Source organism: Cyprinus carpio, chromosome B19 (assembly GCF_018340385.1).
Source record: "Cyprinus carpio isolate SPL01 chromosome B19, ASM1834038v1, whole genome shotgun sequence".
Taxonomy (NCBI): Eukaryota; Metazoa; Chordata; class Actinopteri; order Cypriniformes; family Cyprinidae; genus Cyprinus; species Cyprinus carpio.
Window position 1 is genome coordinate 16,564,754 of NC_056615.1, and position 14,496 is coordinate 16,579,249.

Sequence of the window (14,496 nt, forward strand, 5' to 3'; positions counted from 1 at the left end):
TAACTAGTAAGTGGCTTTACCAGCAAACACTTCACTTCTTATTACCCTGAACCCAACCAGTAGCACAGGATTCTCAAAAAAACACTCTTTATTACATTTACAGTAATATGCCCCATTTTTACAAAAATACATAAATGTGCTTGAGAAACTTATTTTTTCTTTAAAAATTAGATACATCCATTGAGTTTAAAACATTTGCTTAAATCATCATGGGCCTTTATTATTACATCCATTTTATTTCATCTCAGGCAATGTCTGAATTCCACTGGAATTTCAATTTCACTCACACACACTCACACACATACACGTGAGAGAGAGAGAGAGAAATTCAGGAAAATTAAGACAGACTGTTTAAGATCATTTGAGGTCTATTTTAGGTCAACCAGTGGATTATTTATTTTTAATTGAACTATAAAGTACATTCAGCTCGGTGAAAGTTGTAGAAAGTTGCATATACATCTTTAAATAAAGATAAAAAGAATTTACAGTTGTTGAGGAAAACACAAATGACTTATACATTATCTGATCAACTACTGCAGGTGTTAACAGGTGTGATTACATCTTTACTACACAAACACATTAGAACACATTTATTAATGTGAGCACATATGAAGGAACCACAGCCCTGCAGACAGGGGAAAAAAATACATAGACAAACACATAGATAGACAGAATCTGTCACTGACCTGTCAATAAAAGGACAGCAGGAGCAGCAGCGGCAATGCAGAGGATGAGCTCTAATGAATTAACAGTAGAAATATCTGCAGGGATGACTGGAAGCCATTTAGCCTTGCTGTATCAATTTATAGTGAGTGCACTATTAGTAAGACTTTAAATGGGTTTCAGGTTAATAACATTTGCAATTATTTACCATAGACCATAAATTCTGACCTCGCTTAGTCTGTATTCAGCCCGCTTCTATTTCAAGGCTATTGAGGGCTTTTATTTTTCTGTTTGTTATTTCATTTTAAATAATAAGGTCTTTTAATAGTAGGTTGTTAAATACAGGTGTTCCCCGATAACAAGCACTCAATTAATGGGAAATGACATTTACGAGCACACATAATTTGTTAAATTCATGTAACAAGTTTAAAATGACCTTAATGAGAAACACCTGACAAAAAGAACATTTTCCAAACAAAACGAAGCATTGGTTAACATAAGTATGGAATTGCTTCATCAGAATTTAACTAGCTAATCATTTCCTGGAATTAATTTTTTTTATATATATAGTCATATTTTGATTTATTCTATAGGTTTGAAAATGGAATCTTTAAAGTTTAGACCCACCCTCCCCACCATATATGTATAATGTTGATGTTCACTAAACGTGAACTCTTCTGACTGTTGCTGTCAAAGTTCAGATTTTGTTGTCTAAAAAAGCAGGTGCTAATGTTTAAACCTGATTTCAGCTGTTTCATTACAGATGCTTTTCGCCATCTGCCTCTGTGAGACCCTCTGGAGGCTGCCAGTAACTCGGTTCAAGTGTTCAATCCATCTTGCCAAACAAAATAAATAGAAACTTTTGACAAGAAATGTTGGAGGGAAAAAAAATCATGGAAAAGTGTTATCAAGACCGGGTATGTATGTATAGACAGGTACTTATTACAGAGCCTATATTAGAGTGGAACAGTAGGAATTTCCTGTTTATAGAAGATTGTGGTAACCATTGTACTAGAGCAATCGGATAGCTTCTCTCAAAAACTTTTCAAGGGCTCCAGTTTTCATTTACGCTTTTAGTTCGAACACAGACAGCCCTGCATTTATGTGGGTTCTGTGTGTGTCATCAAATGGAAACTGAGTGACCATTGGTGGTTTCTGAGAACATCTTGACATTGCTTCCTCCAAAAACATATTTTTGATGAACTTCTGCCTTAAATGTATCATTCTTCCATCTTCTCAGGGATCAGGAACTGAGCATTACCAAAATAAAAGATGAAAACTGGCTGAAAACGATTTAAATTTTTTATCCTCCACCAAGAGGCACTTTCCATGATGAAGTATGATTTGTTGAATTTTATTTTTTTTAGCAAGAAGAATGAAGCAAATTAGTAAAAAATAAAATAAAAGTAAGCATTTTTTTTAATTAATAAAAAGGAAAAAAAAAACCCAGAGGGTTTTTGAAATAACAGCTATTCAATTTTTCTTAAGAAACATGTTAACTATTTTTAATTAAAAAATGGATTGCAAAAATTCTTTTAAAAAAAGAAAAAGAACATATTTGTTTACAACTTCCTACTGCTTAAGCTAAGTTAATTTTGGTACATAACAGTGTTTCTAACCAACCCCAGTTTTCACAATAACAAAAACACTGAATTTATGCATTAAAAATGCTTAAAAGAAGTTGTGCTGTTGGGATACCACAGTGTATTCCTAAAAAGTGCCAGGAACTGTTAAACCAAAGCACAGGCCTTTTACAGTATTGACTTTTAAAAAAGGTGCAACTAACACACACATCAAACAACAACTTCTGCTGGCTTGTGGAGCAACGTCCTCAAAAAGTGTGGAAACAAGTGGGACTTCATCAATAATAGAACAAAAGCTGTAGCACCTCTGGCTTACCAGCCTAAAACAAACACAATGAAAGCGTTCAAAGAAAGCTCCTAATGAGCCAGCCCCGCTTCTACTGCTTCTCAAATCAATGTCTTCTAAGCCGCCCGCTCTCACACACACACACACACACACACACACACACAGATCAATGGGGCTTTAGGGAGAAATTCATCCCTCCATTATTGCAATTCAAACACAGCTCATCACCTGTGAGGAGTCAGGTTAGCTAAACTCTAGATTAACCGTCAGGGAAAAACAACTGGCCTTTAAATGGACTAAAATCATGGAGTAGGTTAAATCTTGGGAGTTATCAATTCCATGAAACAAGGGAGACTTTGTTGTGGTATAACTGGAAAACATCAAATGAATACTGAAATGAGCATTTATGGAAGAAAAACACGGAAATTGATTTCTACAGATTGAAAGGAAAGAGTCCTTGAAAACGGCTCTGATCCTGGAAAAATGTGTGATTTTGTTTCAAAAGGTTTTTATCTACAGTATATGAGATAAAATGGTAACACTTTACCATAAGGTTCATTAGTTAACTACATTAGTTAACATGAACTAATAATGAACTGCACTTATACAGCGTTTATTCATTTACTAATAAATTATTAAAATCTTGTTAACATTAGTTAATGCACTGTGAACTAACATGAACGGACAATTCAGTGTTAGACTTTGCTGTAATTTTACAGTTACTTACCGCAAAAAAGCCCTGTAAACTACCATATACTGTATATATTCTTCCTTTAATTGTAATGTCCCTGAAATAAGTCAGACTTTAAAAATACACCTATTCTTTAGGTGCCTGAAAAGACGTCAGTCATGAGACCTCTGACTTATCTTTTTCTATTAAAGATGAACACTGCTAGTATTTATGTCATTAACTGTCTTTTACTTCAATAAGCAAAATCCTTCCTGATTTCACAAAATGGAATAACTTCCATCATGACAGGATATAGTATTTAATTACAAGGGCATAAGGTCAGTACTGCAATTACTTTAATTCACCAGCGAAAGGTGACATGGAATATATCTAGAGTTAGAGTAGGATATTCAAAACTAGAACTTTTTTGCATTTTATTTTTCTTTTCAAGCAGCTGGATTTTGATGGCGCACTCCTCTTTGAAAGGCTGGGCACGTCGTGTTATGTCAAAAGCTCATCGCTGCAATTACGACTCAAACTCTTTGTAATCATCCATCAGGGCGGCTGAAGTTCAAGAGTTTTATTGTCATGGTTTATCTGCTTTAATCACCTGAAGTGAAGTGGAAATAAATTTTAAAATACATTCTGCAAAGGCTAATGACTGTAGCGGGTAGTGGAGAGGTGGTGGGCGGCAAACGTCACGCAGACCCCAGTGTCCCTCGACTACAGGGAACAGTGGGCTGAAATTAATGTCCAGCAGCAGACTCCTGGTGTAAACTGACAGGGAAGGGGGCAGAGTTACAGCTCAGTACTATAATTACTACTGTTCCCATCCATATTTGGCTAAAAGAACACCATGGCTTGTACAAATTGACTGTTTTGATCCCTAAATTGCTCCTTTACAATAAAACATAATTAAAGTGAGATTTCTTGCCAAATAATTTAAAAGAAAAAGAAAAATCTTAGTCACAGGCTTGCAAAAAGACTTCAAGACTCCCCTGCTGATACAACATGTACCTGTACAAATATGAAACACAAACATAAAAAAAGGATGGCATATCTCTCTCTTAAATGGAGCATTTCAAAAGTGGACACAATCCAATTTATCAAATTTCCAACATCCCTTTTCACACATTGTTGACAGGTACATTGGGTTCCTCTCAGAAATCACTGTTTGGTCCGTGCTGATATGCATAATATGCATTTATACTGTCCATGCTTAAATAAAATGACCTGTCTGGTGGGAATTGAAACACCTATAAGCTTATGTTTTGGTCTAGTAATGTTAAATCAAAAATCTAAAACCAATGGAACACTGTATTAAAATGAGCCACAGAAAAAGTCATAAAAACAGAACTGGTGTCTCTTGACCAATCATAGGACAATGTAGGTAGCTCAAGAATAACTGCTTGTTCCTTGAAGAGCTTCAGCCATGAAAAGCTTGCCCAGGTTTTGAGATGTGAACTCCTTGATGGTTTGGCAGTATGTGCTGAGTTGACCTAAAGAGTAGATGGGGGAAAAAAATGAGAAATATAAAATTCAAGGCAAAAACACTGTCGTTTATGGCATGAGACAGTGAGGAAGAATGAAATCTCGAGGGAGTTTAAGAAGGTACAGAATACAAAGATAGCAAGAGAAACAAAGAGAAACCGAGGCAGGGTGGGCTGCCCGCTGAAGTGGCTCAGTTAATGTACTCCATTATGTACTGAAGGCTGGCCGTAGAGCTCTTAGGTGATTGACTTTCCGCTTGGCAGCACTGCTGCTCACGCCACAGAGGAGTTTGGAGTTTAAAAGACTTTAAGAAATGGTGAGAGATGAGGTGCTCCCCTCCACGGCACCTACAAGCTTCTAATTCAGCCCTAGATCAAGCCATTACTCCACAGCACTACAAAGAGCTGCTCATGGAAACAAATACTCTTACTTGATGCCATTTTGTCTGCATCTCTTCTGATCTTGATGTTAAATGTTACAGCTGGCTCCTATTAAACTGGGATAGATTTAGGCCTGAGTTCGACCTACAGCAGTCAAATATATATATGTAAATACAATATATTACAATTATAAATTGCTATACAATTAAAAATATATAATACTATTAATGTACATATACAGATAATACAACTGCACATATTATACAATAATTATTCAAATAAAAAAATTTAAATGTTAAATAAATTACAATGATTTTCAATTCTTCACTTTAAAAGAATAGTTGCAATATGTGTTTGAGGTAATGTCAACTATTGTGCACTTCAAATTCCAAATATTTGACAGATAAACAAAAAAAAAAAAAAAAAAAAAAAAAAAATTATTGTTAGTTATTTATTAGGAAAACTAACATTTTGTTTGATTGCAAAAATGCCCCATAATATAATCCATTTCAAAGGCTGAACATTTAAAATCTGAAACAGCGTGTTGCTGAGTAAACAGCATGAGTCTAGAGTTACATAACAGAGTCCAGCAGTCCAGGGTACAAGATGACATGACAGACATATCACCCACCTCCAGCTATTTTCTCTCAGACAGCGGCTGATCTATAATATACTACCTCCATAACAAGTTAGAAACAATTGCTTTAAATCAATCTCTGGCAAGGCCTCTGTAATGTTCCTCATAAATTACCTCTCCTCCCTTCCATCTCAACTCCACAGGACAGAAAAAGGGACAAGTCCAAATCTTTTCAGATCCAAATGAGATGAATGAGGAGGAGACGGCTAGCGCTGTGTTGGGATGCCTCACATCGCTCAAGAGCAGAGATTTGGCTTCCATTACTGAGCAGACACTAATCATCCACTTAAAGCTTGTAAACACAACTTGTAATGCGTAAACACATTATATATTTCTACTTATGCTGGAAAGCCTGACAAACTGATATGAAACAACAGTTTTATTTTTAACTGAACCATTTTGAACTTTTAGATTAAAAAAAGTTTGCATGTGTTTTTTGTTAAGCATCATATTTAAGGTTTTTATGGCTCATATAGTACGATAACAAAGAGACTCATACTTGAGGGGAAAATTCCCAAACTGAGCAAAAATATGCAATTTGGTGTTCTTGCTGATGTTTAAATCATATTTATATATGTGTGTGTGTGTGTGTGTGTGTGTGTGTGTGTGTGTGTGCGCGCGTAATAATACTATTATATATGTGTATTATATATAAATGTAATAATAAATTATTTATATGATAAAATAGATGATATATTATTTCTAATATCCAATGCTTGCAGGAAAGATGACATACTAGCAATGAGCAGGGTGTCCATTCGCGGAGGCGGCTGAGGAGGCTTGAACATCTTGCTCAGGTCTTCCTCAGGAAGCGGAGGCTCTCCTCGACTCTGTCTCTGCGCATTCTCCTGTTGCCGTCTCTGAATGTACTGTAGAGGGATGAAGAACAAACAGTTATTCTGAACTTGAAATCCCAATCTTTTGTTATTAACCTCCGGGCTGCCTGAATGAAAGCAAGGTTGCCTTTTCTGAGAGGCAACCTTTTAAGATGGCCATGACAGGCCAGGAGAGGTGGCAGTGTATTTAAAAGAAGTGGAAGATGACAGCTGGAACAATAGACACTAATGACTCTGTTGTGAAGGAGCTGTCTAAAAAGGATGAAGACTGAAAAAGAAACCTAAACTGTACTATACTTCTGATAACATCAGAGTAATTATTTAACTAATCACTGAGAATGCAAGTGCATTGTGTCCTTTGTGCCTCCTTGTAATCAATCACATTTTCTGCATCCGGTATTAGCTTTAAAGAAATGAGTAAATAATGAGAGAATCACTATGTCATTACAGTATCAGGGGAATTTGGGAGGTCACATGTACTTCAATCAATCACAAAGCTCATGGCAACAGAGTCCAGCACTGAGGAAGGCCATTACCACCTCGCCTCTCCTGTCTCATACAGACCTTGATACACAGCCACTCAATAAATCTCTTTTAACTTCTCTGACTTTATAGAGTCAGTGTCTTGGCTGGCTGCGTGGTGCAAAAAATCCCAGACACTCTCGCATGAATAGGAAGATTTGCAGCCTTATATTTATAAATGAACGAAAACTCTTGAACATTGATGAACCTCGTAAAGAAACATCAAGGTCATACTTCACCCTAAAACTCTGCATAGAGACAATAAAAACTATTTGTTGGACCACTAAGATTTTGTTAGTAAAAATCAGCTTATTTTCAGTACGTGATGTATTCTTACATGTGTACTAGATTCTGACTGTAAATACAATACCATTCATAAACGTGTGGTGTTTAAGAAAAATTGCAAACTTATAAGAAATTATAATGATTATAATTTTCTTAAATTACTATGACACTTACAGTATGCTCACCAAGGCTGCATTTGATCAAAAATACAGTAAAAATCTTTAATAATGTGAAAAATTATTTTTAAAAATATAAATAACAGTTTTCTATTTTAATCTATTTTCTAATGTACTTTATTCCTGTTATAGCAAATGGCAAATTTTTAGCATCCATTACTCCAGTCTTCAATCTCACATGACCCCTAAAGAAATCAGACTTATATGCTGATTTGGTATTTAAGAAACTTTTATTACAATTATTATTATTAAAAAACAGTTTCATTGTATAAAGCAAAAGATATTTTTTTAAATGTAAAAATTACAGGAGAGATGTGTAAAAACAACCTTGTTTTATTATTTGATCTCTTCATGCAAAAATGCAAAATAACTATAATTTCCAATTTTTGTCTTTTGCTTTTCGGGGTGGAATATGATCTTAACATTTCTTGACTGTTTTCATGAGAATCACACTTTCTACTGTCTACACCAAGAATTAACAAATAAACACTTATTTAAGAGTAAGATCTTTCATTGCTAAAAAAACTGTACCAACCCTCCAAAGTGCACCCTGTGTTTTTGAAACAAAGCTTTGATTACAGACTCAGAGCTAATTCCTGGGTTTCGAGTTGCACAGTTTCATCAATTACAACTGTATTATAATTATATCTTACAGACCATAACGTCAAGAGTGAAACATCAAGCCTCGTCAGACGCTCATTCAGCGCAAGCCCCTTATTGTGATCTTTGTGGTGACAACCTGTTTTCCCATGAGCACACATCGCGCTAGCAAAGCTACGATTAACGGTAACTAGCCCACAAGCATCATCCCACAAGCACATCAAAGCATCTCCCAATGTCACAATGGTCCACAGCCCGCGTCCCTGTATTATTCTGGACCCAAGATATGGCTCTGTTCTTTCTACCATGTGCTAAGTGAAAATCTGATCACTTCAAAGTAATAGCACACCTTTTCACAACAAGCTGGATGATTTGAGGTATCATTCAGAAACAGTGTGGGAAAATGATGGATTACCTGATGTTTCTGTTGCTGTTGCTTGCTGAGACTGCGGCAGTAGTTGTTGTACTTGACAATGTCCTGACTCATTTCGTCCACGCGGTCCATCAGCATCTGCAGGCTCTTCTCCAGATGAGTACTGCAGAGGAACAACGAGGTGAAGACGTTTGAATAATGGAAATAATGAGTGTGCAGTTGATTGCTTGTTAATTAGTGACGCTTCTTCATAGTGTCTTACAGTACACAAAAATAAAATACACAAATGTATTTTATGTATAACATGAAGAAACTCAGATAACCAAAAGAGAAGCTGACTAATTCTTACATTCACAGTTTTTTAATAACCTGACTTTTATATAGACATCACATTTTTTTTCACCCTGAATGTTAAATGTGAAGTGATTTAATAAATAAATTAATAAATAAAGAAAAAGCAAAGCCACGCTGCAAAAAAAAAAAAAAAAATTTTTTTAAATATATTATGAAGAAAATGTTTCTTAATTACAAATATATTACCATTTGAAATTTGAATGTAGACTCTTATACTCACTAAATATGTATTTGATAAAAATACCAAGATGAAAAATTACTTTTCTATTTTAATATATTTTAAAAATCTTACTGAACTCAAATGTCTGAGCAGCAGTATATCTAAACAGCCTTAAAACGTGATTAATTTTTTCATTGCTAGCGAATAAAAGGATTTTTATTTGCTCACACCATTTTCGTATTGAAATTTCATTATGCTTGGATTAGAAATGTAAAACTCTCCCAGTATCTTGGCAACGCCATAAAGATCAAAATCTTATGGGAAAGTCAAATGATCAAAGCACATCTTAACCATCAACAGAGTAACACAGAATTTAAAAAAGCAGATAACATGGATTCCTCATTAATAATTCATCACGTTCCGCATACATCAAGATCATTTGCATGTATCATGCGATATGCAAAACAGGTCCCACTGTAACTAGTAGAATGATATCCATATTTTATAACAGGACAGCAGCCCGTAGGACCGAGGATTGGGAAAATGTCTTCAAAAGCAGTTTATCTGTTCTTGGTAAACCCCATTAACAACAAATTAGCCTCGCCAGCATGTTCCATTAATCTTGAAGAAAAACGCAGGACGTATGTGGGGAAGTGAGATCCCGGGGGTACGGACAAACCAGGAGCAGCTCTCTATCATGCATGAACATGTATACTCTGGTGAACATCCACACAGAGATTTATCTTAACACCAAGTCATCTTGTAAGGTCTATGTGCACTACGAAGAAATCTCTCATTAGCTGCTGGAAAAATCCAGATAAAACCAGATTAGTCTTTTGGAACAAGGTTCAAGCTACAAACCAGCTTTACTGTATGACCTGGTCAACAAGCCTGGAACAGCTTAGTAAATTTTCTCACTTCCTAAATTGTATACTACTTTGTGGAAAATAAAGTTTAAACATTATAAAGTACAGTTTGAAAAATTGGTATTAATTAATATAACTGGATAATAATTAATATTAATGGTTTTAAATGAATCAGATTTTCTAAAGATTGCATTTAACATTCTTATGAAATGGTTAACTAACAATAGTTTAGCAATATTTAAGTTAATGCTTAATGCTTAAATATCCAATATCAGCCAACATGAATAAATTAAAAACATCCCTAATATCGACCAATATATTATAATGGACCGTGTGGCTTTAGTATACACAGATCGGTTCAACAAATGAATGGCAAAATGGGTCTGTTAATAGGTGACATGACAGGAAGCAAACTTACTGCGTACTAAAATAAAATGTTTTACAAAAGCAAGACTCAACTCCTTAGCCAAATGTTGATTTACAGTTGATATACGATGTTGTGACACTCCAGAAGTGCAGCAGCAAACCGTAGACGCACCCTCCACTACATTTCCAAAACACAGAGAACAAGACCCAGAAGACTGTGGATTGCAAAGGAACACAAATTCAGATTACGACTGATGACCATAAAAACGGCAGTGAACAAAAAAGACGACACAACTTCAGGGAATCTGCTCACTGTATATTTAACAAGAAGATTGTACCGTAAACCATAGCTTAACTAGACTCCGCACAGCAAAAAAATAAATAAAAAACATACACAGAATTTTTTTTTTTTTTCTTTAACTGCCCCTACAAGGCAAGTTATATAGTTTGCTGGCTCTGCAAGTTTGGCAACAAAGCAAGCTTTTGGAGACTAAAAGAGAGAAAAGAGAAAGAGGGAATGTGTGTGTGTGGCCCTGGAAGCAGTTTGTAATGTTTCTGAAGAGTCTTTCTGTGGAGGCGCGCCAGCTCTGATGAATGAGGGCAAGCATCCCTGTATGACCTCCATCTTTTACCATGCACCTCATTATTCAGAGTCCAATGAGCTCTATGGATCTTTTCCTGTCCCGCTATCTGAATCTCACACACACTCTTACTGTATATACCCACATACAACACACACACCTGCAACATGCATTCAAAAAGACACTATATGCCAAATTTGCTGTGCATATCTATCTATCTATCTATCTATCTATCTGTATGTATTTTATACACACACACACATATATGGTTCTTTATTTTTTTATGCACGTTTGCATATTTGTTACAAACACTGATGACAGCATTATTGCTTGATTTTTTTGGGTCATATCTATATAGCAATAATAATAATAATTATTATTATTGTTGTTGTTTTTGTTATTAATAAATAAAGACAGTTAACTGTATTACCATTAAAGCTAACAGCTTTATACACAACCAGTCAAAAGTTTTTGTACAGTAAGATTTTTTATGTTTTTAAAGAAGTCTCTTCTGCTCACCAAGCCTGCATTTATTTGAGCCAAAAAAATGCAAAACTGTACATTTTTGAATTATTTTTACTATTTAAAATAACTGTTTTCTATTTGAATATATTTTAAAATGTGATTTATTCCTGTGAATTCAGAGCTGAATGTTTAGCATCATTACTCCAGTCACATGGTCCTTCAGAAATAATTCTAATATTCTGATTTGCTACACAAAAAAACATTTATTATCATTATTATTATTATATTGAAAACAGCAGATTTGAAGTTTTTCAGGTTTCTTTGACGAATAGAAAGTGCAGAAGAACAGCATTTATCTGAAATAGAAATCTTTTGTAACATTCTAAATGTCTTTATCATCTCTTTTGTTCAATTTAAAGCATCCTCGCTAAATAAAAGTATCAATTTCTATAATTTCTTCTTTTTATTTCAGATAAATGCTGATCTTTGGAACTTTCTATTCATCAAAGAATCCTGAAAAATGTACTCAACTGTTTTAAATATTGATAATAATAATAAATAATAATAATAATAATAATAATAATAAATGTTTCTTGAACGGCAAGTCAGTAGAATGATTTCTGAAGGATCATGTGACAGTGAAGACGAGTAATGATGCTGAAAATATAGCTTTGATCATAGGAATAAATTTAATTTTAAAATATATTCAAATATAAAGCAGATATTTTAAATAGTAAAAAAAAAAAATCACAATAATACTGCTTTTGCTGTATTTTGGATCAAATAAATGCAGGCTTGGTAAGCAGAAGAGACTTCTTTAAAGAAACATTAAAAATCTTACTGATTAAAAACTTTTGACTGGAAGGGTAGTTTCTATAAAATTAACCATGACCCTTAAAAAAAAAAAAAAAAAAAAAAATGATTCATTTTTACCTTCAAGAGTTAGATATGTTCTGGGAACAGTTTTGTCCCTAAACTGAAGCCAAGTAAAGCCACAAACCCAGCAAAAGATACACTTACACCCCCCCATCTGCATCTCCTGGCTTTCATTAACATATTTATTAACATTTCACCATTTCTGTTTCTCGCTCTGTCTGAAACACACACAAACAAATCAAAACAAAACTCTGCTGATCTAAAATGGGCTTCATGAATAAACCGCCAATGACTGCAGTCTCAAATGACTCAAGTGAATATTAACATCCCCTAAAAAGACAGTTGGAAGTTGTTTATCTATTATTTGATTAGGAAAGAAAACACCATCCATGACGGTAAGTGGAACCTGTCAGTGATGCAGTCGCATGAGGTGAGCGTCAGACTGCGGAACGTGGTGTCCCAGTAAAAGCTGAACCGCAGGAGAAAGGTGACTCATTAAAATCACACCATCCTATTTCGGAGCACTATTGACGGAAGGTTCGGGTCATCTGGAGTCATCGCAAACCGCCACAGCATAACACAGCACACGCTGGCCAAAACACACAATGAACCAGCATAAGTCAGTCTAAACCACTTATCTTAACACATGACAGAAATATGTCACAGACAATGAGAGGTCCTGATCAACCATGAAAACTTTTCCAACAAAGCAACAGATTTCAGAGAGACAGAGTTGACACAGTATCCAGACGCGACAGGACAAGTAATTTGTCTGTCCGCACCGAAACAGACAATTTATTCTAACAAGACGAGCGTCACATAATTTGTCTGTCTACACTAAAAAGAAACAATATATTAAGGCATGGTTCATCCCAAAAAAAGAAAATTCATATTTTCTCATTCTAATGTTGTATCAAACTGTATCACTGAATTTCATTAACAGAACAAAAAGCCTTTTTAATTTAATACATTATTTACTTCTCTTCACTATAATTTTTTTTTTTTTTTTTTTGCAATATAATCAAAGTCTTTTAAATCTATATAATAGATCTGTGTAAGAAAAAAATGCATTTTAATTAGGTATTTAATGAATAGTTCTTTAATCTTGACAACCAACCTAACTAGCATTTTTTTTTTTGAGTCTGATTTATGATTTGGATTGATCCGGTTCTTGAGTTCAGCTCACTAGCTGCATCAGTTAACAGCTCATTGGAGGAGAAGATCAGAGAATAACAACTTATATTTTGGGGTGTTTTTTTTTTTTTTTTTTTTTTTTTTTTTACAAAGATTGTATGACTTTGAATATTTATAATTTTTTTTAAACTAAATATTAGGTGACATGAATAATAAAATAAAAAAATAAATTAAAAAAATTACATTTAAAAAAAAATTATAAAATACAAATTTCATGGGATTTGGTGTCTTTTTGAAGCTTGAACCATTTCTGATTCATTGTAATTACATAGAAAGAAAAAAAAAACGGTGTATTATTCCATATTTCTCATTGTGTGATTCACAAAAGAAAATAAGTCTTACGGGTACAAAAAAAAAAAAAAAAGTGACTAACAAAGCTTTTATCACTCATTGCATTATGGCATCACGTCTGGTTAGGATAAGCACAAAAACACTGGGCTCACAGATACCCTCCTTATTCTACAAAAGCAACAGCGATCTTGCATTACTGGAATCAACCAGAGTGACGATTGGTTGGATTTATATAGAGGAAATGATCAGAGGCGCCCACTCTCTTTCCTGGCCAATTAAAGAGGGACTTGAGGCCAAACAGATTCCAATAATGTGTCTAGATTATTGAGTAGAGTAAATGAAGTCCACCAGAGTGCTCTGGGACAGTGGATCATAGAGTTTAGTGGTTTGGGGAGCCACATTCAGGCCAGATGGAAGTCTAACACCACTGTATTGACAGCCATGATGGATTTGGCTCAACCCACGGGGGCTGATTTTGTTTTCAGATTAAGTAACTCCTGCCCATGAGCGCAGCCTGGGCATCCAAGCTTTGTGAAACAAAGATATATATCTGGGAGGTGATATATATATACTGTATGTGAGTCTAAATCACTGTGGTAACTAAAGACATTGATGTGGATCTGGGCTGCAACACACACAAACACACAATTTTTAAGGGAGCCAGAGAACCAGGGTGCCAAGAACATGAGAAAAGGTAGAGAAAAAGAGAAGAAAATAATAAAAGGAATAGAGAAGGGTTAGCACTGGACCCACAAGAGGGTTGAGCTCATTTTAAATTGGGGCTGTTGCCGCCCCAGACTTACAGATTCTCACACACCCACCCAAATCACATCCTCACGCC

At 34.8% G+C, this 14,496-nt stretch overlaps 1 protein-coding gene across 1 annotated transcript in view; it reads right to left on the reverse strand.

Moving 5' to 3' along the window:
* Positions 1–360: 360 nt before the first annotated feature.
* eif3hb (eukaryotic translation initiation factor 3, subunit H, b) overlaps positions 361–14,496 on the reverse strand; it is a 61,754-nt gene continuing 47,618 nt past the window's right edge. Inside the window, exons 6-8 of the mRNA XM_042745822.1 lie at positions 8,545–8,665; positions 6,447–6,579; positions 361–4,701 (exon numbers count right to left, since the gene is read on the reverse strand). Of these exons, the coding sequence (XP_042601756.1) occupies positions 4,598–4,701; positions 6,447–6,579; positions 8,545–8,665 (358 nt within the window). The 3' untranslated portion in view covers positions 361–4,597. The remainder of the gene's footprint in view (positions 4,702–6,446; positions 6,580–8,544; positions 8,666–14,496) is intronic.